A 27,277-nucleotide genomic window follows, 5' to 3' on the forward strand; every position below is an offset into this window, starting at 1 on the left:
TTAGCTGTGCGTCGCTCGTGCCGCGCTCTGGATCTCGAGGTAAGTGGCTTATTCTGGATTCTGCTCTCGTTCCTGTGACTGGGAACGGGAGAGAAATCCTGCTGATGCAGGGCTCGTTCCAGCCTGTGGCACCCCGGAATGAAGCCTGGCGAGCGTCGCTGGGACGGAGGAGCCGTTCCTCCCGGGCGTCCTCCTCTTCGCCCTCCCCAAAAGGTTGTGAAAGCACCAGGGAGCCCGGGAGAGAAACCTGAGCCTCCCCGCAGCCCTGGATCTTTATTTCACCCTCCCCTGCCCAGCACCAACCACTCTCCTCCGTCCCCTTCGCCTGCTGGAGCAGCCTGCTGCCGGTAAGCGAGCTGAGTTTGCCAGGTCTCTGCATGCTCCCCTCCTGGCACCTGTCCCCCGCTTTGTCCTGCTCTTGGCAGAGGGATGCGCTGTTGGAGAGGGGGCAGATCTCACCGTCCTGTGTGGGATTTTTGGATGTTTATTTGCAGATAGCCTTGGATACTGAGAAGCCGCCTGATTCCTGACCCTGGGGAGAGAAAAAACCATGGGGGGTGGAATGAGCAAGGTACTGGCGGGACGGTGGGATGGTGGCCAGCACGTCCTGCTGGGGCAGGGCCTCTCTCCTGCAGCCCAGGGTGATGCTCATTCCCAGATGCCCCAAATACAACCGGTTGCATCCTCGCTTTCTCGTTCCCCTTTGAAACGTCAAGAACTGAAGAAGGGGAATTAAGAAAGCAAACAGCCATCCCCAGGTTTATCTCCGAGGTGACGAGCTCTCTGCGGGTGTCAGAAAACTGACAGCTGGCTTTAGACGCTTGTCCCTTGAGCGGCGAGGCCGCGGCACTGAAATCCTCAGGCCCGACGGGGGTCCCTGCGGGGAAATTTCCTCCTCTTGTCACCCCCCGGGATGCCCCTGCGCCTGGCGAAGCGGGGAGCGGGGGTTTTACTGCTGCTCGCCGCTCAGCTGAGCTGCAGGGCTGGCAGAGGGGATTGATTTCTGTTGGTATCCTTAAATAACCGCTCGGTACGTGCCTTCTCCGGGTTAAAATTAGCCTCTGGGACAGCAACGGAGAGAGCAGATCAGGGCTAACTCTCTCTGCGCGGCCCTGGCGTGATTTAACGCCGGGATTTCACCCTTTGCGATGCAGCCCGATGTGCGAAGCGGCTTTTACATCTTCCCCGGTGCCACCAAACCTTTTTGGGGAGCCCGGGCTGCCGTTGCTGGGTGGGTGCAGACACCCCCGTAAATACTCCGAGCTGCCCCTTTTTCTCCTCCGTAACCCTGCGGCAGCGGCTCGGAGACCAAATTCGCGTACTTGACGGCGCTTACTGCAACATCCTGGCCAGAAAAGTGTTATAAATAGCCCGTGCCCCTGCCTGTCTGTCCCCAGCTGGCAGAGACAACCTCTGAAACTGTTTGCGAGAGGTGGTTGCTAGAGAATTGCAAAACAAAACCGGCTGGTCTGCGTCCGGGAGCCGGGGAAATGGGGGGGGGGTTCCCCCCGGAACCCGACCCCGGAGGAGGAGGCCGGGGGTGGGCTGCGCTGTTTGGGGAATCCAAAGCCCCCGGCTCCGCTTTTCCGGTGGCAACAGGACCAAATGCAAGCCCCCTTTCATTTATGCGTTGAGTTTTCCTGAGCTCTGCGCTCCTGGAGGGGTTCGAGTGGGCTCAGCCACCGATGTTCGTTAATGAAGGTGGTTCATTAAGTAGGTGCCTGGTTCATCGTTGCCTGGGGAGTTTGGTGCCAGGTCCTGCTGGTGCCACGCGTGCAGCGTGTTGTTCCTGCCATGTCGGATGCATGTTGTACCCAGTGCCATCTGAAATATCTTTTTTTCTTTTTTTTTTTTTTTTTTCTTTTTTGTCACCTCGCAGGTTGTCGAAGGCCTCTACCTCGGGAACATCCGTGGTGAGTGCCTTTCCCTGCTCCTCCGCCGTGGGCTGGGATCCCCGGGCAGCCGGCGGGGCTGGAGGAGACCCTCTCCTCCAAGCCCACCCCAAAAAGCCCCATCCCAGTTGCAAGTGGCTCTGTGCATCTCTAGCCCAGGAAAGGGATATCCGTGGGGATCTGCGGTCACCAGCCGTGACGGAGCAGCGGGAAAACTCTGCCACGGCTGGAAACCTCCCCTGTGTTTGCAGAGATAATATTTAGGGCGGCCCAAGGCTTGGCTTTCTCAGCCCTGGCCCCACGGCGAGCCGGGCAAAGCTTGGTTTTACACCCATCAGCAAAGAACGCGACGGCCTTTTCCAAATTAGCCGTATAATTTTGGGGTGTTCTTAGGAGCGTGCCGAATACTCGAGGGGGGATTGCGCTTCGAAGGAGCTGCGTGGCCATGCCCGGTCTCCTTTCCTGCGTCACGCGGGGCGAGAAGCAGCGTGAAGGGGCTGGCGCGGGGGTCGAGGGCGATGGATGCGGGATGCTGGCGGGTGCTCGGTCCGGCAGATCTCCCAGGAGGGCAGGCGACTCACGCGCTGCTCCTGCTTCCAGACTCTGAGGACCGGGAAAACCTGCGGAGGAACGGGGTGACGCACATCGTCTCCGTCCACAACGGTGCCAAACCGCTGCTGGAGGTGAGTTCCTCGGGTGGGGGGCTTGCGGGACCCCCCTGGGGGAGCAGGGGCTGGGGAGGTGCCGATGGGACACGCGCTCTTCTCCTGATGCCTGGCAGAGCGGGGAGAAGCGGTGCTGAGTTTGCACCAGTTTGCACCAGTTTGCACCTCCAGATGTCGAATGGCATCCCAAGGGGCTCAGCACTGCCTTTCGGAGGATGGGGAGCGGGGTGTTTTAGCGGGGCAGGGCCAGCCCCGGGATGGTTTTTGGGCAGGGAGCCGGCGGGGTGTCCGGTGCTGGCACGGGGGGAACCGCGAGGTGGCGGCGGCGGCCCGCGAACGGCAGCGCCGGGACCGCATCCGGCCCCGGCCGGGAGTGGGGGCACAGCGGGACCCGCAGCGTCCCCGCATCTCCAGGACAGGGGTCTCAGGGCCACCCAGGCCTTGCCTGCCCGGTGTGTGTCCCCCACCCAAGACTCCTCAGGCTGTGGGGAAACTGAGGCAGGATTGATGCCAGCGGGTGCCGTCAACCGGCGGGTTGGTGCTGGAGATGCCAGCCGCGTCTTTTGGGGCACAAATCCTGCCTGCACAGACCCAGGGGCCGGGGGGAGCCTGCAGCAGGAGGAGCAGTGCCGTGCCAGCTCGTCGGAATGTGCGTTGGAACACTCGACGGACGGTCGTGCGGGATGCTCGGGCCACGCTGCTCATCTCACAGCCGATGGCCACGTGCAACTTGGACCTTCATCCTGATATCAGACCCGCTGCCGGCTCCCGAATCCCGGGATGCTGCAGAAGCCGAAGGGGCACTATCAGGACCCCTCATCCTTTGGGGTCACCATGGATGGGGAGCGCCAGCAAAACGCGAACTCGAACCTTTTCCCCGCGAAGGCGTTGAGTAACGTGGAGGAGGGGGAGAGAGAAAAGGAAGGAGGCTGTGTAAAATCGGCGCGGAGAAACGGCTGGTGGCTGGAGAAGGGGCAGCAGCTGGGGCTGGGGGCACGGCCAGACGGGTAGCAAACCGCACCACGAGCTTACAACACGGAGCAAGCCGCCGAGCTGGCGGAAAGGGGAACCGGAAAGGCATGGTGGGTTGAGCAATGTGTCAATCACAGCCCCTGGGGTCGGGAACCGCAAACCCCAGCGCCGTTCCCATGCACGGCCCAGCTTTCCGAAGCGGGATGGGGGCACCCGGCCCCGTTGGGGAGCTTGGCAGTTAATCTGGGGTCGGGGTTTGGGGAGAAGTGGGGGTCGCTTCAGCTGCTCCGCCGGTTGACGTGGCGGCTTTGCCGGCACGGTGGCTCTCCTCGCCACGGGGAGACTGGGCTGATGCCGGGCATGGCACAGTGCAGCCAGGTTTTGGGAAGCTGAAGCCCATCGTGGCTCATCCTGCAAAACCTGCCGGCTTTGGCTTGCTGGTCCCTGCGCCCCCTTCCCCTCACCGAGCTCCTGCCGGCACTCGCCATCCCCTGCCAGGGAGCCGCGGTTTGGCTGGGGATGTGGGTGAGGAACCCGCTGGCTCCGTTTCCCTCCCGGCCTCTCCAGCAGCTTCTCCGGGCGGGGAGCAGCCGGCTGGCACACCACGGTGAGCTGACAAGCGGCACATCACCGCGGCGTCTTCTCCCCATCCCACGAGAGGCTGCGGGATGGTGAGGATGAGCGCGGGATGGGGCTGGGGAGGATGGATGGGATGGAGAGGTGATGCATGGGAAAGCCCACCCGCCCTCATCCTCGCAGCGTGGGTCTTTCCAGCGCTGGAATATCCCTGTGCACATCCCGCTCTGCCCTATCCGTCCTTAAATAATCGGCTTTTTCCAGCCTCCTTGGCTGGAGAGAAGCGAGGGTGGCCGGTGGGGTTGGTCTGTATCAACAACGCTTTATTTCAGCAGCGGTGCCGCGGGGAGCTGATGGAGACGGGGCAATCCCTGCTGCTCGGCTCTTTCAGCTCTGACTGGCGGGATTTCCACCCATTTCGCTAAGAAAGAAAAAAAAAAAAAAAAAGAAAAAAAAAAAAAACAAAACCCCAACCCTCAGATGAAAAGGATCTAATTTTAGCTCAGAACAGGGAGGATCGAGGAAGCGATGTTTTAAAGAAAGGAAAGTTATCTGACCTACGCCAACACGCGGCAGGATGGTTTGTTGTGTATTAAAAAGGACCGGGAGGAAATAACTCATTGATGAGAGTGACTTCATCAGTGCGCGTTCGCGCCCGTCTTCCTGACGGGGCTCGCCGGTCGGGGCCCGGGAAAGGGGTGCCTCAGGTTTGGGGGGCTCCTGAGCATCGTGACGGCTCCCCACGGCCTGGCTTCTCCTCTGGGATGAAATGGGAGGGAATTGCCTGGGGTGGGATGGATGTGACCCATCACGGTTCTCCCTACCCGCAGGGAGCGGGGGTGATGGTCCCCAAAAGCCGATCGCGGTTCTCCCCTCACCTGGAGAGAGGGAAAAGAGAGAAACCGGGGATTTTGTGTTTCTCTGAGGTATCTTACTGCCAAAACCACCTTTGTGTTGCAGGACATGACCTATCTCTGTATCTCGGCCTCGGATTCATCCAGTCAAAACCTGTAAGTGGTTTGCCACCCTTTTTCCTCCCAGGGTCGCGTTTCGGTAGTTACCAGTCAACGCACGCTCCTGTTTTGCAGGATGAAGGTTCAGTTCATGCGTGCTGCAAAATGCTTGGTCTGGTTGCTGAGCTGGACAGAAGCTGCGGTTCCTTTTCAGGCAGCAAACGGCACTTGTAGGGCTTAAAATCTGTTTTGGTGTGTGTTTGCCACCAGTAGATTTAATTTTCCGTCGAATTTCCGAATTATTCTGCTGGGTGGGGTTGAAAATGGGAGTGTTTTTAAATTGGTTTAGACAGGCAATGATTAGTGTCGGTCTTCCAGACGTTCTCCCTGGAAAGAGAAAAGGAAATATTTATTTAAATGAATATTTTTTTTTTTCTCCCCACACAAATCATAGACGCTGGTAAGTCCTTTAACGACGTTCTTGAGATAAAGCTGGTGCGAGGTGCTGCAGGGAAGCCCCAGGCTTTCGTGGGATGGGGTGCGATGGGCACGGGAGGTGCTGGCACCGGGCGGGGGTCACAGCACCTTTTGGGTGACTGGCATCCGTCGCAACCAGAAAACGGGCGACTCCGAGGGATTTTTCTTACCAATTAAACCCTGAAAAGGATGGAAACTCGCACACGGAGACCGGAGCGCGGCTCGTTTGTGGAGGCGCTGGTTTTCCAGCGTCCTCGGGAGCAGCCGTGCCCCGGGGGTGTGATTCTGCTTGCTCACGCTCCCGCTGAGCGGAAAGAGAAGGTTTACAAGAAAACCCTGCCTCAGCAAGAACTGGGTTTTTTTTTTTTTGGTTGTTATTTTTTTTTCTCTTCTCTCATTTCTTTGCATTTGTGGCATATCTACCGAAAGGGAAAAAAAAAAAAAAAAAAAAAGGAAAAAAAATAGAAGATAAGGCTGGTTGCCGGAAGGAAGACTTATTCAAGGAACTATTTTCTGCTTGTCAGTTTGTCCTTGGATTTCACAATCCTGGTGAACTTTGTGTCTCGCAGAGGAGATGCTTGTGACTAAGGACCTCAGCGGCTCTCAGCGGTACCAGGCTCCACACCCCGCTCCCACGCTCTGAGGCTGGAAAAGCACGGGGAGAGCTTTCCTTGGGGGGAAAAAAAACCAAAACCAAACCCCATGCAGTGGGTGAGGATGGACGGGGCAGCCGAAACGCTCGCCTGGCTCCTGCCGGGATGGGACGGGGGAGCGACGCTGCGTGCGTGGAGCGGGCTGGAGGCTGGCGGTCGTGTGCCGAGGGAGCTGGAGGAGCGAGCGTCGTGTCCTTGCAAGGTGCTGGTCCCAGGCCAGGGGGGTCTGGAGAGCTCGGACCTGCGTAGGCAACGCGTGCAGGCCCTGGGGGACGCTGTCTGTTCTGTGAAGATGAGGAGGATGAGGAGAAATCCCCTGGGACAAGCTTTTAGGCAGGGAAAGGCCCCCCGGTTTGCTACGGTGGTCAAGGAGGAAGCAGGTTTGTAGCCCACGAGGAGTGATGGTTGAACATCTCCTTCCAGGGCTTAAAGGCTCAATGTTTTTAGGATGACCACAGCTTCAAGGACTTCTCCATCTCTTCTCAGGCAGCACAACCCTCTGCTATTTCTGAATATGTCCTTGGCCGGTTTCTTAGAAGGTGCCTGAGCCCTGCCCTTCCAGGGAAGGGTGAAGAGCAGCATCCCCTTCCAGGGCAGGGTGAATCACAGAATCACAGAATGGTTTGGGTTGGAAGGGACCTTCAAAGCTCATCTAGTCCAACCCCCTGCAAGGAGCAGGGACATCTCCAACTGGGTCAGGTTGCTCAGAGCCCTGTCCCACCTGGCCTTGAACGTTTCCAGGGATGGGGCATCCACCTCCTCTCTGGGCAACCTGGGCCAGTGTTCTACAACTCTCATCGTAAAAAATTTTTTCCTAACATCTAATCTAAATCTACCTCCCTCTATTTTGAAACCATTACCCCTTGTCCTGTCACAACAGGCCCTGCTGAACAGCCTCTCCCCATCTTTTTATAGGCCCCCTTGAGGTACTGGAAGACCGCTATCAGGTCTCCCCGGAGCCTCCTCTTCTCCAGGCTGAACAGAAGAGCATCCCCTGCGATGGGCTAAGCAGGACGGTGGAGGTTTTGGAGGGTTCTACCTTGTCCCCGCAGGGACGCCGGCTCTGAGCCCCTGAGGGCTCTCGGGAGAGGACGCAGTGGGAGCGAGCCCTCGGCGAGGGGCGTGGAGGGGAATAACTCTGTGGCAGCTCGTGCCTCGGCTTCTGAGAAATCAGGAAGGCCGTGCCGGCGCACGCCCACCCCATCACGCGGGGGCAGGGGAAGTCAGGCACCGCGGCAGAGACGCTGCCGAACGGCTCTGGCTCGGCTGCACCACAGGATCCTTCTTCTTCTCCCAAAAAAGCTGGGGCTGTGTTCCAGGCAGTCAGCTCGGGGAGCCCGCCAGCAGCCCCAGTTACCCAGAACTGGGTTTTCTGCCTCAAAACTCCCCCAGGGCTTGGCGGGACCACGAGGGCGAGCAGGGATGAGCAGTCTTTATTGCAAACACGTGCTGAGGAGCTGGATACCTGGCTCAGCGTGGGCTCGTGTTGTTGCCCGGCCTCCCTGGCACAGGCACCTCTCCGTGCCCTTCCTGAGGTGGGAAGGGGTGAGGAGGGGAAGGGAGTTGCACCATTTTGGGACCTGCAGGCAAAACACATCAGGAGCCACCTTCTTCCTGCCTTCTTCCCCACCAGCATCTTTCCCTTGGAGAGGGCTGGGTGGTTTTGGCATCATTTGGGAATTACGGGTGAGCTGATGGCTCGGGACAACCTCTGACGCAGGGATGCCCCTGTCCTTTGGGCACAAGGAGGTGACACCTTGCCCTGGAGGCTGTCTCACCCCTGGGTCCTCCCTGAGCTGGTTTGGCTGACGGCATCCCATCCTGACGCCTTGGGAAGCAGGAATCTCCCAGAAAGTCTCCTAGGTCATTTCCCTCCTGGCAGATGCAGATCGCCCCCCCCTGCCCTCACCTGGCAGAGGAAAGGTCTCTGCTCCCACCCCACGCCGGTGTCCCCAGGACGGCGGGAAGTCGAGGGTGGGCAGTTCTCCCATCCTCACCCCCTGCCTCTCTCCTTGCAGGCTGCGGCATTTTAAGGAGTGCATCAAGTTCATCCACGAGTGCCGGCTCGCTGGGGGAGGCTGCCTGGTCCACTGGTGAGAGCTGCTGCCACCGCCTCGTGTCCCCAGTTCACACTGGTCCTCGGGGAGGTGGGGATGGGCTCCCCAAAAAGCATCCTCGACATCCAACGTTGCTTGTGGTAGGGAGGAAGAAGATGAGGAGCAGCGGGAGGGTGACAGGGGAAGGTCTCCGCTGCTGAGATCCGTGGGGATGGGTGGTCCAAGCACTGAAAACCTGAGCATCCGAAAAGATGCGATGGGCGAGAGGAGGGGACAGAGGGAAGCCACCAACAGTGTCCCCCCACCCATGCAGCTGGGGAGCCCCGTTAGCACCCCAGCGGGAGCGGGTGGCCTTGGGAAGGCGCATCCCGTGAGCATCCCTCGCTGCGGGACCGCGGCGGGAATACCGCTCGCTGACGCTTGCGCCGCGCCAGCCTGGCTGGCGTCTCCCGCAGCACCACCGTCCTGGTGGCTTACCTGATGACGGTGACCCAGCTGGGCTGGGAGGGCTGCCTGGCCGCCACCAAGGCCGCGCGGTCCTACGTCAGCCCCAACGTCGGCTTCCAGCAGCAGCTGCGGGAGTACGAGGAGACCTTGCTGCCGGAGGTACGTCCCGCGCCGACGTCCCCTTATATACGTGTCTGCGACACGCACGGCTCTTTTGCATGCAGCTGGCTGCAGGGGACAGCTGGCTGCCCAAGCTGGCCTCCGTGCATGCTATTTATTACCTGGGGATTTTGGGTTTTGCATGCCAAAAAAAAAAAAAAAAGTGCCTAGATATTATGCAAGAGTGCTTAAAAAAGCTTTTTAAAACCCCAGTGCTTTTCTTGAGAGTTCAGTTAGGACACAGCGGGAGGGACAGCGAGCATCAAGTCTCCCGGGAAGGGCGCTGGGCCGTTTCCCGGGAATGCAGCAGAAGCCGGAGGCGGAAAGGAGGAGAGGACAGGGAGGAAGGCTCTTGCGAGCGGCTGCGGAAGGTCTGGGCGGGCTTGGGTCTGGCAGGGCTCCCTCTGACAGCACGTCCTCTGCTTTTAGAGCTGTGCGAGGGAGAGATCGAGTGTTGATGGAGAAATTCTCCTCTCCCCTCCTCAAAATGACGTGGAGCAGCGGGTTTTAGGAGAGCAGAAGCCCCGGCCGGGTGGGTTCCCCTCCTGTCCCGTGCAAGGGAGGGATGCTGTTGGAGCTGGGGCACGTTCACTCGGGAGAGCGCAGGTTGCGGAGATCAGAGCTGTGCTTTTGGCCCGAAAAGCCTTCAAAAGCAAAGGGAAAGGCCTTTAAAAGCACAGCTCCCCAGCTGCCCTCCAGCTTTCCAAGCCAGACCCTGCTCCAGCAAAGGCCCGGGCTCCAAAACTGCCCCGGGGAGGGCACACAGGCTGCAGACGGACCTCTGCAAGGAGGGAGCAACCCACAACTCGATGTGCACCCACATCGCCCCTCAGCTTGGCACCGTCCCTGGAAGCAAGACCCCCCAGGAGAAGCCTCCCCATCCGCTGCGGCCATGAGCATCCTGTGGAGAACCAGCGGAGAACCGGCGGTCCCTCCGGCCGCGCCGGGCGGGTCAGGGGGATTTCTCTCCTCCCAGGAGAGAGGCAGGGACGGCATGTGACATCGGCCCAAATGTCAGCCCCTGCCCCCCGCCGAGTTCCCTTCCCCGGGTGCTGGGGGGAGCGGACAGGCGCTGTCACGTGAGGGACACGGCCCCACGCCGTTATCACCGGCTTGCAAAAACACCCGCGGAGGAGGGCAGAAAGCGACCCGAGTGATTACAAAACACCCGCCGTGCTGGAGATTCCCTGCGGGGCTTCCCTCGCTCCGACGGCTCTCAGCCCAGACCGGGATGTGGGGTTGGCTGTACCCCCCTCCTCCCTCCGAGGTATTCCCCCCAAAATCCAGGCTGGGCTCAGCGGACGCTGGAATTTCTTCCCTTTCCCCTCAGATGCTGCTTTTTCATCGCCTCCAAGTTTTGCCGGGGAGGTTTTGCAAGCATTTCCCTGAAAACACCAAAGGCAGAGCCAAGGGTGGAGGCGCTTGGATGTGTTTTTCCGAGCCGCAGCGTTTAGCGAAAAGCCGCCTTTGTCCTTGAAACACCCGTGGATGTTCCAACCCGACCGGCGATGCCCTGCTCCCGGCTTGTGCCCTCTGCTTTTGCAAGAGGAAGGGATTTGAGATGGTTTTCTGTTGCGTAGGTGGGATGTAGGAGCTGGAGTATCATCACCTGAGCTTCAGCTCTTGCTGAGGGTGGAAAAAAGGTGAAATTTCCCCATTCAGCCCAGCTGTCACCCCAGCAAGCAGCAATTTGGAAACACAGTGCTTTGGAGCAGACGCGGGCATGATGTTGGGAGGAAAAGCCTCATTTCTTGTTGGATAAAACCTGTGAGGAACGGGTTGGTCCTCCTGGGGACCTCCTCCCCAGGGCTGCGGACGAGCATTCCTCGCTGCCTTAGTTTTCCCCGATCCGGAGCGGGGACCTCAGATGAGACCTTGGGAAGTAGAAATGGGGAAGATGCTCCCTGGGACCGGCCAGCCGGCCCCTCACCGCAGGAAGCACGCATCGAGCGTGCGGCTGTGGTTTCCAGCTGGCAAATGGTGCTTACTGGGGTAGATGGATAAAGAAGGAAGGAAGGGACCGAGAGGAGCAGCGGGATGATGGGTGGGGTTAGAAAAGGAAGTGAGTGAGCGCAGAGATGGATGCGAGAGAGGGCACAGATGGGCATTGAGGTGAGGGACCGGTCCCCCCGTGGCACTGGCACCCCATGGCCAGGCTGCCTTTCCCCCCCCGCCGCCCCGATGCCGTCCCAGATGGGACGGGCGCTCCTGGCCCCGGGAAAGAGGAGGAGGGCAGCGGGTTAGTGGTCAGCGCTGGAGGAAACGAGCTGTAACCACTTCTTGCTCTGGCTTGAAAAGGAAACGCCTGGCAGCAGCAGCAGCAGCGGGGTGCTTCCCCCGGCCTCCCACCGGCTCCTTCCCTCCTTCGCTGGATGCTGGGAGCTGGCTCCGGCGCTGGGCGGTGGGCGCTGAGCCTTGCTGGCCAGGCTGGGGCTCCCCGTGGAGCCTCATCCCTCCATGGGACGGTTCGCATGGGAGGGATGTTCCCCTCCACGAGCAGCTGGCATGGATGCTGGCCCCAAATCCTTTGGGACTCGCTTCCCAGAGGTTGTTTTTCAAGTCCGGCTCTGGGGGTCCACCACAAAGGGTCTTCCTACTTGCAGGAGGCAAGTATGTGGCAGCCGTGGTGAGTCTGGCTGTCTGAGGGAGTGGATTTGGGAAATCCAGGCATTCCCAGTGGAAATCCCCTGCACCCAGGCTGACTTTCCCCGGCTGCAGGAGGTGGGGATGCCACCAGGGTCAGCCTCAGACTTTCTCCTCTTGCAGCTCGCAGTCCCCGCGCCCGCTGCTGAGACAGGGCTGAGCTGCCCGTCCCGCTGTCCCGTGTCCCACACCTTTGCCATGGGATCGGTGGCTCCTGGCCGTGGGGTGCTGCCCTGCACCCTGGGAAGCTGGGGCATTCCGCCCTGGGGGTGCTGAGGCTGGGCAGCTGCTGGGGGCTGCCTGCCCCTTCTCTCTGGTTCCCCCAGCTGCATCCCGTGCCTGTCCCAGCGCTACCCTGCTACCCAGAGCATCCCTCTCTGGATGGTCTACATTCCCAACTCCGCGCCCTCCGTCCTTTCTGTAATGTGTTTGGCGTTGCTGGGTGTGCTCCTACCACTCATCCCAGTAAGTCCTGCTTGCTGGAGCAGCCCGTTCCCAGCTCCCTGGGAAGACAGCGACGCCCTGCCCGCTCCCGGCTGGCACGGCGTTTCCCAGCAAAGCTGCCCATTCCTGCCCGCTCTCTCGGGCGCTGTGGTCCGGGCCTGTCTGGCTTTTTCCTCATCCCGGCAGTAGCGGGATGCGTTTCCACGGACCGTCTCTCGCTTCCCAGCCACCCAGCAGCGACGCAAAGGGGACAAGAGACACCCTGCAATTGCCTGGCCGCGGCTACGCGGCTCGTGGCAGCCGGTCCAGCCCATCCCCTCTCTGCCATGCCGGGAAGAAAGCGTGGGGAAGGTTTTCTCGGGGGGAATTTGGGCAGACAAGGACCAACGGCAGCTCCTTGGCGATGAAAAGTAAATGCAGCTGCTGTCCCGGCTGCAGCTGGCACAGATGCCGAGGATGCTGCCAGCTCCCTGGGTGCGTCTCTGTGCCAGGCTGAGGATGTGGCAAGCGCTCGCTCCGGGGAAACCATCCCATCGCGTCTTTCCTGTGACGCGTGGCGTGCGAGCTCCTGCAGAACTGGGAGGTTTCTGCTCGCTGGCAGTGGCTGCGGCTGGCACGCAGCGGGCAATGCAAGTCCTGGCTCTCAAACTGGGGGTGCCTCAGCCTCCTGTGACCCTGACAACTTCTTTTTGGCTTTGTCCCGGCAGTACCGCGCCTGGATCCGCCGTGACTATGGCAGGAACCCCTTCAAGGACCAGGAGGAGCTGGAGCGTTTGCTGTCGCAGAAGGAGCGGCAGCCGGGGAGCACGGATTGCTCCTGGCTCGGCTCTCCGGCTCCCACCTGCCCGCTCCCGTCCCGCGCAGGTGGCACTGGAGGAAGCAGAAGGATGAACAGATAAAGCAGCCGGCTGCTGGCAGGCAGACGTTGGCCCTGGGGCTTGGAAAACGCTGTATTCCCTTCGCCAAGTGCCCGCGGGGGTTTGCGTCTAGCGCCGGCCTTGGCTGTGGGCTCGAGCATCGGAGCGAGGGGGTCAGGCCTGGCAGACCCTCCCCTTGGCTGCTGGCTCCGTGCGTCCCGGAGAATTGATGACGGTGTCTTGCTCTGTCCCGTTCCTTCATGACGCAGCGGATGGCGGCCACTTTTCCATCGCGCGGGCAGCGGCAAGCCCCGTCCCCGTCTCCAGCGGCGTGGTCCCCCGTGGGGATGCCGATTCGGAGCTCGGAAAGCCAGGCTGGGATGAGATGGGGAGAGGCCACCTTGCCTTCTGCTTTGCGTGAAGCTGGAGGCCAATGCAGCCTGCGAGGCTGCCCCGAGAAGGGAGGGATGGGTGGCGGGATGCGGGTGCTGCCGAGCCCGGCTGTCATCCCGTGGGATGGGGAGAGGGGCTGGAGCCTGAGCTGCTCCTGGGACTGCAGATGCCCCTCGCTGTGTTCAGATGTTCCTGGTCCAGCCTGTCCTCTGCAGATGTCTGTCTGGCATTTTTCCTAACCCACCCACCCAGGGAGGGGAGAAATCCAGCGGTGCCGGAGGCCGCCCGTCCCCACCGCCTCCATCCCCGGAGCCGGAGCGGTTTTGGGTTTCCCCTGCCGCTCGATCTGAATGTCCCCGCTTGCAAAAGAAGCCAGCTGCTCGGCTGGACTCAGTCAACCTGCAGACCAGTTTAACACCGTCCCTCTCCAGCAGCCTTTTTAATATTGAAAGGCCATGCCCGTGTCCCTTTTTTCATCCCAAACTCATACACCGTGTTCCCCAAATGTGGCCTTGCTGCCTTATTTGCCGCGACTCCCCTCATCCATCCTGCAAGAGGGGTCCCAAGCCGTTGACGCAGCCCTTCTACATTTAAACCTTCAAATCTTCCACTCCAGCCTGGCCTTTTGCTATAAATACCTTGCTCGGCTTCTCAAAATTATCTGTTCTGCAATCCATTCTGAGAAAAAAAGAAAAAAAAAGAAAAAAAAAGGCATTAAAAAATATTTCTAGGAATTCCCTTAATAAAAATTTCTGGGTACTCCAAGCGTGACAGCGCCGGGGGTGACTCTCCCAACTCCTAATAAAGAGGAGAGATTAAAACCATGAGGACGGCTGGTCTTCATTTGTGGTGTTCCTGGTGGGAACGGAGGGATGGACCGACACGAGTGCTCCTGACTGGGAGCTGAAGGGAAGCTGGGCAAACTGGGTCGGTGTTGGATTTCGTGCCTCCCTTATCATTTTAGGAAGCAGAAAGATGGAAGTTGCGCAGAGGAAAAAGAAAAAAAAAAAAAAAAAAGAGAAGAAAGTTGGTTTCTGGTGTCAATAGGAAGTCATCGGAGAGATGTGATAAGCAGAGATTAGATTTGCCGTAGGTGCGATAACCTCCGCAGAGCGCTGCCCTCCCGTCCCCTGCGCCAGCCCTGGATGCCCATGCCCCTTGACTGGGACTAACACATTCCCAAAGGAAATGTGGCACCAAAGCAGCCGTTCCTCTTGGAACAACCCTCCCGGATTTTGGGAATCGCAAAGGATGCTCCAAGTAAGCTGCAGCATCACCCACGCCTGGCATCGCCGCAACAGCACAGCATCTCCTAACCCCAATTTCCCCCCAAATTGAGGCAAATATGTGTATTTTTCAACTCTGGCCTGCATCAGCAGGACCTCGGGTAGCTTTAGGGCTTTGGGCGCTGGGAGGCGAGCCCTGAAGGAGGGAAAACCGGGCCGATTTCCACTTCTTTCTGCATCGCAAAGAGCTCCGCACGCTTCGCCGCTCGGCTCTCCCGCGTGGCATCGGCCTCCGGCGCGGGGAAAACGGCTCTGCTGAAGGGCAAACAAGCTTCCTGGCGAGCTGCTCGCGCCCAGGGAAAGAGTTTGTGAGAAATCCCCGGCTGTGCTGCCTGCCGTGGGGTGAATTTTGCTTTTTTCCCTTGCCAGCCGCTGGCAGGGCTGTGGGGCATCTCGCTCCCTTCCAGCCCACTGCCGCCAGCACCATCAGTGGCTGAAAAATCCATTTTAAGGATTTTAAAAAAAAAATTATCTTCCTGCTGGGATCCCCCTTTCCCCAGGGAATTAAGATTTTTGCCTTGCCGGGCTGCCCATGAAGTTGTGGAGCCAAAACGAAGCCAGAGGTGATGGAGTCACCGACGGAATGGAGAGGCTTGGTTATACAAAATCCCCTTAACATATCGCAAATTTTCCAGAACTTTTACAAAATAAACAATTTTTTTAGTGAGGGGGATCTCTGGCCGGTGCGGGGAGGCAGGACCGGTGCCATGGAGGTCGGCGATGCAAATCCTCCCTGCAAAGCTTGACTTGTTTCTCAGTTAAAAAAAAAAAAAAAAAAAAAAAAAGAAATAACCCTCTAACCGTATCTGATTGCAAAAGATGTTTTTTGGCTCTCCCCAGTTCTCACAGAGGGGATCTGACGAGGATCAGCCGCGTGCTGAAAACCGAGGGCGATTACGGGCGTTATTTATTAGAAACGACAGCAAAGGTTGTGCACCTTGGATCGCGATTTTTACAACGCCATCTGTGCCGCTCCACGCATTTCCCATTTCTCCGTATTGCCCACACGGGAGTCGTTACGGGTTTCTTCCAAGAAGCGCGTGTGTAATCTGGTAATTCCAAAAAAAAACCCCCGCCGAAGTCAGGCTGCAGATGGGCCTCCACGGCCGGCGGCCCCGGCTGGGTACGTCCCGGCTGGGCTGGGGCTGGGGAGACTGGTTTGGGGCTGGGGATGGATGGATCTGGGGCTGGGATGGACTGATCTGGGACTGGGGAGGGTCCAGTTTGGGACTGGGGACGAACGGATCTGGGGCTGGGGATGGACTGATGTGGGGATGAGGAGACCGGTCAGGAACCGAGGTGACTGGTCTGGGACTAGGGCTGTACTGGTCTGGGACTGAGGAGACTGGTCAGGAACCGAGGTGACTGGTCTGGGACTAGGGCTGTACTGGTCTGGGACTGAGGAGACTGGTCAGGAACTGAGGAGACTGGTCTGGGACTGGGGAGGGACCAGTTTGGAACTGGGGATGGACTGGACTGGGGATGGACTGGTCTGAGACTGGGGATGGACTGGTCTCAGACTGAGGGTGGACAGATCTGGGACGAGGGAGAACAGTCTGGGATTGGAAATGGATCGAACTGGAACTGGGGACACTGGTCAGGAACTGGGGACGGATCAATCTGGGACTGTGCATGGATGAATTTAGGACTGGGGAGACCAGTCTGAGACTGGAGAGGGACTGATCTGGGACTGGGGAGACTGGTCTGAAACTGGACATGGGCAGATCTGGAACTGGGGAGGGACCAGTTTGGGACTGGGGATGGACTGGACTGGGGATGGACTGGTCTGAGACTGGGCGTGGACTGGTCTGGGACTAGGGATGGACTGGTCTGGGACTAGGGAGGCTGGTCTGGGACTGGAAATAGATGGAACTGGGACTGGGGAGACTGGTCAGGAGCTGGGGAGGAAGCAATCTGGGACTGTGCATGGACCAGTCTGGGACTGGGGAGACCAGTCTGAGACTGAAGAGGGACTGAACTGGGACTGGGGAGACTGGTTTGGGTCTGGCGATGAATGAATCTGGGAATGGGGAGGGACCAGTTTGGGACTGGGGAGGGACTGGACTGGGGATGGACTGGTCTGGAACTGGGACACTGGTCTGAGACTGGAAATGGATCGAACTGTAACTGGGGAGACTGGTCAGGAGCTGGGGATGGATCACTACAGGACTGTGCACGGACCAGTCTGTGACTGGAGAGACTGATCTGAGACTGGGGAGACTGGTCTCATACTGGGGAGACTGGTCTGGGACTGGGGAGACTGGTTTGGATCTGAGCGTGAACAGGTCTGAGAGTGGGGAGACTGATCTGAGACTGGGGATGGACCAGTCTGGGAGTGGGGAGACTGGTCTGGCACTGGGGACTCTGATGCGGGACTGGAGAGGGACCGATCCCGGGAGGCAGATCCCAGCCCGGGGCGGCCCGGCGGGGGCTGCGGGCAGGGGGCGGGGCACGGCCCGGGAGGCCCCGCCCCCCGCCCCCCGGCTGATTTCTCGGAAAAGCGCGCGCTTCAGAGAAAGCGGCTCCGGCCGCGCGCTCCCCACTGGGCGGCTCCCCATTGGGCGGCCGGCGACAGGAACGGCTGTCTATTGGCTAGAGCGAGCACGGAGAGGCGGCTGACTATTGGCTGAACGGCGCGGGGGCGTGGGCGCTGGCGGGCCCGCCTTCCCGGGCTGCTATAAATAGGCGGGCGCTGCGAGACGGCGCGGGCGGCGGCGTGAAGGCAGCGCGGAGCGGAGGTACCGGTGGCAGCGGCTTCGCCCCCCGCGCCTCTTGCGCGGGTTTGGGTGCGGGACGTGGCCGAGGGGCGCTTGGAGGTGCGCGGGGCCCTGTGCGTGCCAGGGGTGCGAGGGCTGTGCCGAGCAGCGCTGGGGCGGTGTTTGCGCTGCCCCGCTGACTCTAAGCGTGAGCCCGGGGTGGGTGATTTGGGAAGAGCTCGGTGGTGGCTTGGAGCTGGGATGAGGAGGGTGATGGACCCCACGGTGACAGTGCGCTGCTGCTGCCTCTGCCAGCCCCGTTTTCTGGCTGCTCGCCCCCTCCGGGTGCGGGGTGGGTGCTCGCTGCGCGGGGAGGACGCGGCCGTGCCCCGGGTGCGCTGGGCTGTGTCACCAGCGGCAGCCTGGAGCGCTGGCTCAGCCTTTTGTGGGGTGCGAAAGGAGCTCTGCCTGACGGGAACAAGCTTTCCGGAAAACGGGCTGGATTGGAGGAGAGCCCGGTTTCAGTGAGCGTTTCTGGGGCGGTTCACATCGGTGTAACTGGTGCGGGAGCTTGTGCGTAACCCTCGCGCATCCCGGGTGATGCTCTGGCAGGTGCTTTGGGGCATCTGGAGCTGTGCCCCCAGTGCTGTTTCGGCTGGTGATGTTAGCTGTGACCATCCCTAAAAGCTCTGCTCTGGATGTCTGTGTCCTGCCGTGCAATGGAGGAGGGACAGAGGCTGGTGGCACTGAGCTGGTGTGAGCCTGTGGCAAAGCAGGGACCACCAGGTCACAGGCTGTGCTGGGAGCATCCTCGTTTTCTCCCTAAAAGCTTCCTATGAGCAAGGAAATTAAAAAAAAAAAGAGAGGTAGTTGGTAAAATTTGGAGGAGGGCTGTGAGCCTAAAAGGGCTGGAGGGCTGATCCTGAGGCTGCTGGTCACTTCTGCTGGGCCACCAACTCCTGAAGTCACTGCTGGCCTTGCCATGGAGGTGATGGGGGATCCTCAACCTCAGCCTGGCGCTCTGCTTCCAGCTGGGCAGGAGAAGCTTTCTCCTGGATCTTCCATGGAGTCACCCAGTGGTTTTGGCTAGAAATGACCTGAGGTTCCTAGCAAGGGTGGCTTGACTTCACCCCGCTCCGTCCCAGCGCTGATCCTCTTGTTTGAGAGGATTGATTGCGTGGCTCCCATCCCTGACGCAGCTCCTGGTGCTGCCTGGATGGGTGCCCGCTCCCCAAATAGGCAGTGTCCGGCGAGAAGGGCTGCTGTCTGACTCCTGTGCCAAGGCCAGCCGGGCACAGCATTTAGCTCCCACAGATGCTAAAGGATGTCTGTCCCAGTGTCACTTGGTGGGTGACAGCACAACTGGGGGCTTTAATTGCTGTCCAGCTGCTTCCTTACTCCTTACAAAAAAGGAGTAAGCAGAGCACCAAGTCAGCCTGTTTCTGCGAGGAGAGCTGGAGGAAGGATTTGTACTAATTCAGAGGAAATTGCCTTGATTTTTCTTCATTATAAAAGAAACAGAGGGGGCATTTTAATGCATAGATGCTGGCACGTGGGATGTGCAGAGTTGCTGAAAGCTGCCTGTCACTGCAGACACTGCACGTGGCAAACCAGAGCGTGGCGTGATCCCCTGTACCCCGGTTGTGGTGGGACGGTGCTGGGGGAAGCTAAGGGGGCTTGGACCTCTCGCTCCATCCAGGATGTGTGACCGCAATGGTGGCCGGCGGCTCCGGCAGTGGCTGATCGAGCAGATTGACAGCGAGCTGTATCCTGGGCTCATCTGGGAGAATGAGGAGAAAACGATGTTCCGCATCCCGTGGAAACATGCTGGGAAGCAGGACTACAACCAGGAGGTGGATGCCTCTATCTTCAAGGTAGGGACAGATGGCTAATGCTGCTTCTCCATGGTTTCTGGGCTTGATGCTGGTTTTTTTTCCCTGCGGCAGTCCCACTGGTGGGAGATGTCCATGCTGTCTGTGGGTTTTGCATTTCTAACCCTTTCAGGAGATGCTTCACCCCGTGATCAGTCTCCCAGACTCTTTTGGGTGTATTTGTTCCTTTTTGCCAAAAGTTAGTGTCAGGTTTATGTTTGTTTTCAGCGTGTTCAAACTCTAGTCTGACATGAGAAGGAGCTTGACCTGCTCTAAACTTTTTGTCAGGCTATTCTTGATAAAAGGACTTACCAAAAAAAAAAAAAGACTTTGCAGGAGGGAAGGAAGTTTCTGGATTTCACTGAAGGGGGGGATTTCCAGTTTTGGGGAAAACCTGGAAAATTCCATCCCAAACCAAAAAGGTCAGGCTCTTCCCCAGGAATTCCCTTCCCTCTGCCCCCACTTCCCACCATCTGTACTGGTGAGCGAGTTCACTTTCAGGGCGGTGACAGCTGGTTAGTGGCTGGTGTGGGAGCACTGAGTTATGAGGATGGCATTGAATTCAGCCATCTGAGAATACATAACTCTATAAAATCAATAAATATGTATATTTAAAAAGTAATACTTTTTTTGCAATCTCTGTTTGGTGGTAGAATGTGTTCTCCCACCAAAAGCACAAATGACTTTCTGATCTTAAAAAGAAATCAGCTTTCCCTTCTTAGTTAGGAGCTGGAAAACTAGGCTTATTTTGATTTTTTTAATTACCAGGTGATTAGGAACACCACTGGTTCAGTGGTGATTCCTCGTGTCCCCACCAGCTCCTGACCTGTTGGTGCAGAGATGAAGCCACGCATTATGATCTTGCCCTCTGCTTTTTAATACCGGGGTGCTGCAGGTGCATCTGTGGGGCAGGTGCTGCCGCTCTGCGCCCCATACCCTTCCCCACGTGCGGCAGCTGTGCACGTGTCCGCAGTCCAGGAGTGAAACAGCAGATATGCATGGGGTGGCTGAGAAGGCGCAAGAGGCGGAGAGGCGGGGAGAGAAAAATGCTCTCTGCAACCCCAGCTCCTTTGCTGCAAGGGTTGAGGGGATTTGCAGAGCTCACAAGGAGGTTGGTTTTTTGGTTTTTGTTGCTTTGTTTTAGGCCTGGGCTGTTTTCAAAGGCAAGTTCAAAGAAGGCGACAAAGCAGAGCCGGCCACGTGGAAGACGCGACTGCGCTGTGCTTTGAACAAGAGCCCTGATTTTGAGGAGGTGACGGACAGATCCCAGCTGGATATCTCCGAGCCCTACAAGGTCTACAGGATCGTGCCGGAGGAGGAACAGAAATGTGAGTGCCTCGATGAGAGACTGACCTCCGGTGTAGGTCAGTCCTGCAAGCAACCACAAGCTTGTGCTGCTGACCTACATCTGAGCGGAGCTTCCTGGCCGAACGCTGCTCTTGTGCCGTGATGCTTTGCTTGTCCTGCTTTGCTGGTGTCCCCTGTGTCACTGCAGTGGCAGGGAGGGGAGGAGGAAGGACAGGCTTTTTTCTACCCCCCAACCAGCTGCTTAGGAAACGGGATAACTGCAGTGTGACCTTCCATCCCGTAAGGATGTTGTAGGGGCTAATCCAAAATCTTTCCCCTCCTGGAGAGGTACTTGAGCTCCAACCCCTTGTCCTCCCACTACCATCCTGGGGGGATGGCAGGGAGCTGCAGTAAATCCCTTCTCTCCTGCCAGCAGTGATTAGAGTCGCAGTAGTCTTGCAGTTGCTGCTGTGATGTCTGGTGCAGCACAGGTTGCACTAAGTATAACTCTATTTGTGGTTAGGAGTGTGTGTGCTTTTTCTTTTTTTCACAAGTTTTTTTTTTTACATTAAAAAAGAAATCTTGCTGCCAGGAAATCTGCCTTTAGCATCTCGGTCTCCTCCAGCCACGTTTACATGGGGGGTGAGCTGCTGCTATGCAAATGGCACTGCAGGTTCCCACCGGCAGCGTGACTGCGCTCGGGGTGGCTGGCAGAAAAAGGAGAAGCAGCAGCCCAGGTCTCTGGGGGTGCTGAGAAAAAAAAAAACAACCCTCTGCTGTAGCTTTCTGCTACCAGCTGGATTTTTGATTTGCCTTGTTGCTGGTCGCTGTGCATTGGGACAAGGGGTTGCAAACTGGTTTTTTGGACCTGAAAAGCAGCTCTGAGTGGAGCTGGAGGGGCTGCGAGCCCCCGCAAAGTGCTGGTACACGGCTCTGCTGTGCTGCGATTCTCGGTTTCATAACTTTCACGGAGTGAAGGGTTTCTAAACCCCAGCGGCGAGATGAGCTGCAGCAGGGGGCTGGGTGTGCTCACTGCCTCTCCTTCCAGGTAAAGCAGGCGTTGCCAACGGGAGCAGCCTGAACGATGTCACGGAGATGGACTGCAGTTCCTCTGCCATCGATGACCTCATTAAAGAGGTAAGCTCTCACTGGGGCTGCAGGTCGCTGTGGATGGATGGCAGGCAACCGTCTCGAAGCATTGCCTTCCTAAAATTCAATCTGCAAAGCTTTTGGAATCAGCCTGGCGAGTGATTCCAGGTTTTTACAGCTTCTTTGTGTGAGCCAGTGCTGGGACATGGTTGCTGATGGATGGTTTGCGCTTTTGGTTTGTACCTGAGCTGGGGGATGGAGGCTGTTTTGCAGCTCTGTTCCCCTTCCTGACTGCATCACCTTGAGCTGCTTCTGCTCAGTAGGTTTTTGAGGGTGTTGTTTGAGTGTATGGCCTGGGGGAATGCCAGACTTGCTCTTTCTAACCAAAAAAAGTTCACTGGCATCCTGTCGGCGTTGCCATTCAGACCCTCTCTGAGCACTGCAAGTGTCTCCGCGCAGGGCAGCGGCTGCCCAAGGCATCAAACCTGCTCTGATCTTGGTGTCTGCTCTCACACAGCCCCCCTGTGTAGATGAGTATCTGGGGATCATCAAGAGAAGCCCCTCACCCCCCCAGGAGACCTGCAGAAACCCCCCAATACCTGACTGGTGGGTGCAGCAGCCCAGCCCTGGTAAGTAGCTGACAGTGTGTGCAGTGTTTAACGGGACCGAGCTTTTTATCCGGGGCAGAAAAAACTTACGTACAGCAATGGATAATGGGCAACGGTTGTATTTTATCTTCATTCTCAAGAATGCTTAAAGTACAAATTACGAACACAGTGGTTGGTAGCAGGCACCCAAGCGTGTGCATTGCATGAGGTTAAATCCACCTGGGAGTGTTTGCTGTGGGAGCTGGGAAGCCTGATGTGCCTGGGAGAGAAAACCAGGGGGCTGGTGGAGGGAAGAGAAGGGGGAATCGGGGTTTGGGAGCTGGGCACACAGGCACAACTCAGCTTTTTCTCTGCCTGCAGCGTTGCCCCTGATGAATGGATACTCTGGCTACGAGCCGCATCATTCAGGTAAGGCAGCTCCCCTGCTTCGTTGTGGGCTGCAGCCATCAAAAGCCCCTCTGGGGTTTGGCCTTGTGTGTGTGGTGGCAGAAGGTGGCTCTGACTCTGCTCCTTGTCTTGGGGGAGGCTTTGTTTGGGTTTTGGTTGTCCTGTGCCCTCCTGAGTATCCACAGGGTTTGCACACTGAGCAGGGACGCATCCTGCCTGTTGTCCTGTGGCCCCAGCCCTGGCACAGGGGGCTGTCCTTGGGTGCTGGGATCAGCTGTGCCTTTAGCGTGGGGAGATCTGCCCGCAGGAAGGGAAGTGTGGAGCAAAGGCAAGAGGAAGGGGTTCAGTGTTGGGAGCTTTCGCTTGCTGATCAGCGCTGCTACCAGGCTGAGAGCTGGAGATGTCCTCTAGCAAGTAGGATGTCTCCTCCATCAAGTGAAACTTGCTCCCAGGAAACTTTCACTGCAATGTCTAAACTCTGGGAGAGCAGTGAGAACAGGCAGGGCTTGTCTTCTCCTGATGGGTGGTATATGTGCCTGTCACCTTCCAGGCTACTCCCAGATGGTCATCAGCTTCTACTACGGCGGGAGGCTGGTGGGCCACATCACCACCTCGTGCAGCGAGGGCTGCCGGATCTCGCTCAGCCATCCCTCCAGCCACGGCGAGAAGATGTATGCCCCAGATGCCCTGGAGCATGTGCGGTTCCCCTCAGCTGACACCATCCAGAACGACCGCCAGAAGCAGATCACCAGGAAGCTCTTTGGGCACCTGGAGAGGGGTGTCCTGCTGCACAGCAACAAGCAGGGCATCTTCATCAAGAGGCTGTGCCAGGGCAGGGTCTTCTGGAGTGGGAACACCATGGTCTACAAGGACAGGCCAAACAAACTGGACCGGGATGAGGTGGTGAAGATATTTGACACCAACTTGTTCTTCAGAGGTTTGTAGGAGCAATTTCCCTCTCTCTTCATCCACTTGGTGGGTTTGAAAGGGTGGAGCCCTTGGCCTTGGAGCACTTTGGAACCATCACTGATGGCTTACCTAAGTGCTCTGGGTGAGTAGCTGATGCTACCAGATCTAGGAAGAGACAACCTGGTGTTTTGTGTCACTTAAATTCCTCCCATCTGGAGGCTTTGCGCTACAAAGCTGGCTTCTCTTGAGCCCACAGCTTTCTTCTGCAGCAGGATGCTTGGTCCCAAAGCTGCCTAGCAAAGGCTGGCAGCTTGCAGCAGGCAGCTTCCAACTGTTCCCTTCTCCTTGCAGAGCTGCAGCAGTATTACAACAACCAGGGCCGCTTCCCAGACAGCAGAGTCATGCTGTGCTTTGGAGAGGAGTTCCCGGATGCGGTGCCACTGCGGTGTAAGCTCATCCTTGTCCAGGTATGGAGGGCTGCCCTCTTGGGCTCTGCTGCTGAATTTCCCCCCTTGTCTGGACCATATTGTCCACTTCTCCCCCACAGGCAGGGCTCTGGTTCCAAGCCCTGGAGCCCCAAGTTGTTTGGGTGCCTGAACTGGTGGGGTGGCAGGTGTGGCATGAGTACTGGCTTATCCACAGCCTCCTGAGGTGCTTGGGCTGTTGCTGCTTCAGAGGCTCCTTTATCTGGGTGGATCATGTTTGCCAACAAAGCTCCCAGATGGCAAAAGCTTTTCTGAACTGCTGGGAGATTGGTTCTCTTCCTCCTGTTCCTGCCTTTTGGCACTGGGACCTCTGTCCTCTCCTGGAGGAAAGAAGGGAATAAGTCCTTGGAATGGTTTTGTGGCCCAAGCCAAGCAGCCAAGAGATGCAGTTGTTCACTGTGGTGGACAGCAGTGGGGCTGGGAAGGGGATGGGATGAGAGGAGCAATCCCCATTGCTCTGGCCAGAAACATCTCCCTGGGGAAGCTGAAGAAAGTCTGGGAGCCCAAAACTTTGGGGCAATGCACAGGGTGTTTCTAGAGCCCGCACCCAATGTGGGGACCACCTTGGGCCAACAAGGCTGTGACAGCAGGGATGTGGTGTGGAGGGCAGAGGGAGGCTGTTGCTGCTACCCTTGAGCAAGCAGAGACCCACTAAGTCACTGAAGACCTGGAGAGGATTTTACAAGTTCCTGTGCCTCCCTGTGCAACTTTCTGACCTGGTCACCTCTCCTTGCCTTGGGTGCCTTCACCAGAGGGTCACTCTGCATGTGCTGGGATGTCCCCCTGCCTGTCCTCACCTCTCTGGGAGAGGAGCTCTTGTGACTGCTCCTTTTCTGCTAGAGATGCTTGTGCCAAGGTGGCTTGTAGAGTTGGACCTGTTGACCACCCTGCTCTACTTCGTGGTCACCCACCCCACACCCTGCTGCCTGGGCTGGTGGGGGTGGATGGCAGTGGTGGGAGATGCTCAAAGTGGTTTTTTTTTTTGTCATTCAGTGTCTTCATGACTTTTTTTGTGTAGGTGGAGCAGCTGTGTGTCAGGCAGGTGGTGGAGGAGGCTGGGAAGACCTGCAGCAGCAGCCCCATGCTCCCCATCGCTGATGAGACACAGCACGACCAGGTGTACAGGATCTTCCAGGACATCTGCACGACGCACCAGCGGCCGCTCTTCAGAGAAAACCAACAGATTGCTGTCTGAGCCGCCTCCTCCGCAGACATAGCGTGTTAGTGCGGGTTGATCTCGACTGAGTTTGGTCCCGTTAGTGCCTAAATTCCCTTTTTGGAAAGTTGGTTTTTGTTCTTTGCTGTTTCCAGTCCAGAATCTGTAGAAATACAGCGGTAAAAATTGCTGTGAGAAAGTAGGTTGGATGCGTAGTGTCTGTCCCACAGATACTTTACTGATTTAAAAAAAAAAAAATCTCTTGTACGAGGCAGGGTAGCCCATGTATGGTTGTCTGTAGCTCGTGGCAGGGGGAGGAGGGAGTGTGAGCTGTGCACGAAGGTCGGGGCTGGTGGTGCTTTGCGTTGCTTTTGTTAATGGCTGGTCAAGCAGAACGCAAGATCCATGGCCGTGACGACCTGCACCAGCGGTCTGCAACTCCAACTGTACTCACAATAGCGATTGGGTAGGAGGTGGCTCTTGGAAAAGACTTAAAATGCTGGAATGTAGGAAATTCTTTCCAGAAGTTGGGTTTTTTTTTTCCTTCCTAGAATCCTGCTGATGGAGGATAGTGTGCCTTCCAAGGAGAACCTTCTCAAATTCCTCTTTATTTTTGCTATAAGGTTTATATGTCCAAAGTATTTTGAAACTTGGAAACCAATGCAGAGATTATAGATGTAAATGTTGAATATATGACTTAGGAATCTTAATTTTTCCTAACTAGAGACAGTTTATATAAAAATCTTTAATTTTAAAGATTGCAGCATAGTGTGAATAGGCTGGCTTCACCCTCCCAAGCGCACGTGTTGGTCTCCCCCGAGCCTGACCAGGCAGCGGCATCCGTGTGTAAATCCTCGTTTACGTGCTTTGTGCGGGCACCCAGCGCCGCGGAGCTGCTTGGCCGTGGGGCTTGTGCCTCGCAGCTGACAAACCAGGACTGCACATGTGTGTGTGCTTACGAAGCTGCCTATTTATTTTGTACCTGAAGTGTATTAATTTTTTTTTGGTAATTTTTAAAAATCTTTCTGCCATTAAAGTGCTATATTTTGTATTTGTCTTGCACTGTGGTTTTTGGTGGCAGTGAGGGGGGTGTTAAATCTCTGGGGGGGGGGAGAGGTGGTTGTTTCTGACTTGCTCCTGCCCTGGTTTTCCCTGCGGTGGGCTCTGTGTTAAGCTGTATTGTCACCTTCTGCTCTAACTGCCTGACTTCATCTCTGGGGCAGGAGAGAAACGAGTCAAAATGCAGTAGAGCGGTGGAGAGAGGAAAAGCGTGTCACTTGTTGGGCCTTGGTTTGAGGGGGCACGAAGATGGGTCCCTGCTCATCTGCTGCAGCGTTGACCTGGACCGTGATGCTCCATGGTCACAGCGTGGGGAGGTGTTTATTTGTGCTTAAAGTTCCTTCCCAGTGGAGCCTTTCCCCCCTGTCTTCTCCTTCCACCTTTCTCATGGGGCTGGGTCTGCTGGAGGTGGGGGGTGTTGGGGAACAACCAAAGGTGAAAAGCATGCTTTTGGTCAAACAACACAATCAGTTGCAGCAGGGGAGGTTGAGCATCTGCACCCTCACCTGCTTTCAGCTCAAGCCTCTCTGTGGGGACAACACCCTGAGAGGCTCTGGAAGGCTGGGAGGACCATGTTTGATCTGTTCCCTTTGCCCCCTGCGAAGAAAAAGCATGGACATTAGCTCCTTCCACACAGGAGATTCTGATGTGGGCAGGGAAGCACCAGCCTTCATGGGCTGACACCAATACCTGTGGTACTGGGGGCTGTAGGTGTTTGTGAAGGGGATGTCTGGAGATGCAGGCAACCAGAGGCTGGAGTCTCCTTGGGAGATGCTGAGGAGGTGGAGGCAAAGCTCTCCCTCCCTCCTTGGGTATCAAAGCAGATCAGCCCCTTTTTTGCTGTTCTGTCTCTTTCTGTTAACGATGGAGCAGGTGGTGTGTGGCCAGGGTGCAGCTGAGATGTGAGGGTGCTGGCCTGGGGTGAGCTGACCACAGCTCTCCTCTGCTCTAGGAGGTTGTCCTGAGTGCAGGCTTGCCAGCTGCTTTCAGGTGAGCAGCTCAGCCTTCCTAACAAGGCCTCCCTAAAATAAGCACTCAGCTCTTATGGGACTTGAAGCTGACCTCTGCATCTCTTTGGGGTAAGCAGTTGCAGTCTCTGTCCCCAAGAGCAGTAGGTGCACAGCAGACAAGGTATAACTCACAGCACCCAAAAAATGCTCTAAGCTGGGAGGCTCGGCTGGAACCCTGTGGTTATCCATGAGGATTAAGGGAGACCCTGCATGCCAAGCTGTTTATGCTATGAGTGCCCCACTTTA

At 57.4% G+C, this 27,277-nt stretch overlaps 2 protein-coding genes across 5 annotated transcripts; both read left to right on the forward strand.

Annotated features, from left to right (window-relative positions):
• Nucleotides 1-138: 138 nt before the first annotated feature.
• On the forward strand, nucleotides 139-15,266 carry LOC147599078 (dual specificity protein phosphatase 22-A-like). Of its 4 annotated transcripts, XR_015260004.1 has the most exons (9): nucleotides 139-347; nucleotides 495-571; nucleotides 1,880-1,913; nucleotides 2,493-2,575; nucleotides 5,066-5,115; nucleotides 8,207-8,281; nucleotides 8,680-8,851; nucleotides 12,646-12,888; nucleotides 13,441-15,266. XR_015260004.1 is itself a non-coding variant. In XM_086758036.1 (8 exons), exons 2-8 carry the CDS (start codon nucleotides 551-553, stop codon nucleotides 12,835-12,837), a joined length of 627 nt encoding a protein of 208 aa, XP_086614162.1. In that variant the 5' UTR covers nucleotides 139-347; nucleotides 495-550; the 3' UTR covers nucleotides 12,838-15,266. The 4 variants fall into 4 exon arrangements, 3 of the variants coding, with proteins under 3 accessions (XP_086614162.1, XP_086614164.1, XP_086614163.1); XM_086758036.1 differs by having other exon boundaries at nucleotides 12,646-15,266; XM_086758038.1 differs by having other exon boundaries at nucleotides 8,701-8,851; nucleotides 12,646-15,266.
• Nucleotides 15,267-18,781: 3,515 nt separating this feature from the next.
• On the forward strand, nucleotides 18,782-26,013 carry IRF8 (interferon regulatory factor 8). Its single transcript, XM_010115293.2, has 8 exons — nucleotides 18,782-19,044; nucleotides 20,186-20,369; nucleotides 21,377-21,465; nucleotides 21,935-22,046; nucleotides 22,386-22,433; nucleotides 22,963-23,349; nucleotides 23,673-23,788; nucleotides 24,825-26,013. The coding sequence occupies exons 1-8, from the start codon at nucleotides 18,871-18,873 to the stop codon at nucleotides 24,999-25,001; spliced, it is 1,287 nt and encodes a 428-aa protein (XP_010113595.1). The 5' UTR covers nucleotides 18,782-18,870; the 3' UTR covers nucleotides 25,002-26,013.
• Nucleotides 26,014-27,277: the final 1,264 nt, after the last annotated feature.

Source organism: Chlamydotis macqueenii, chromosome 13, assembly GCF_036417535.1.
Source record: "Chlamydotis macqueenii isolate bChlMac1 chromosome 13, bChlMac1.mat, whole genome shotgun sequence".
Taxonomy (NCBI): domain Eukaryota; kingdom Metazoa; phylum Chordata; class Aves; order Otidiformes; family Otididae; genus Chlamydotis; species Chlamydotis macqueenii.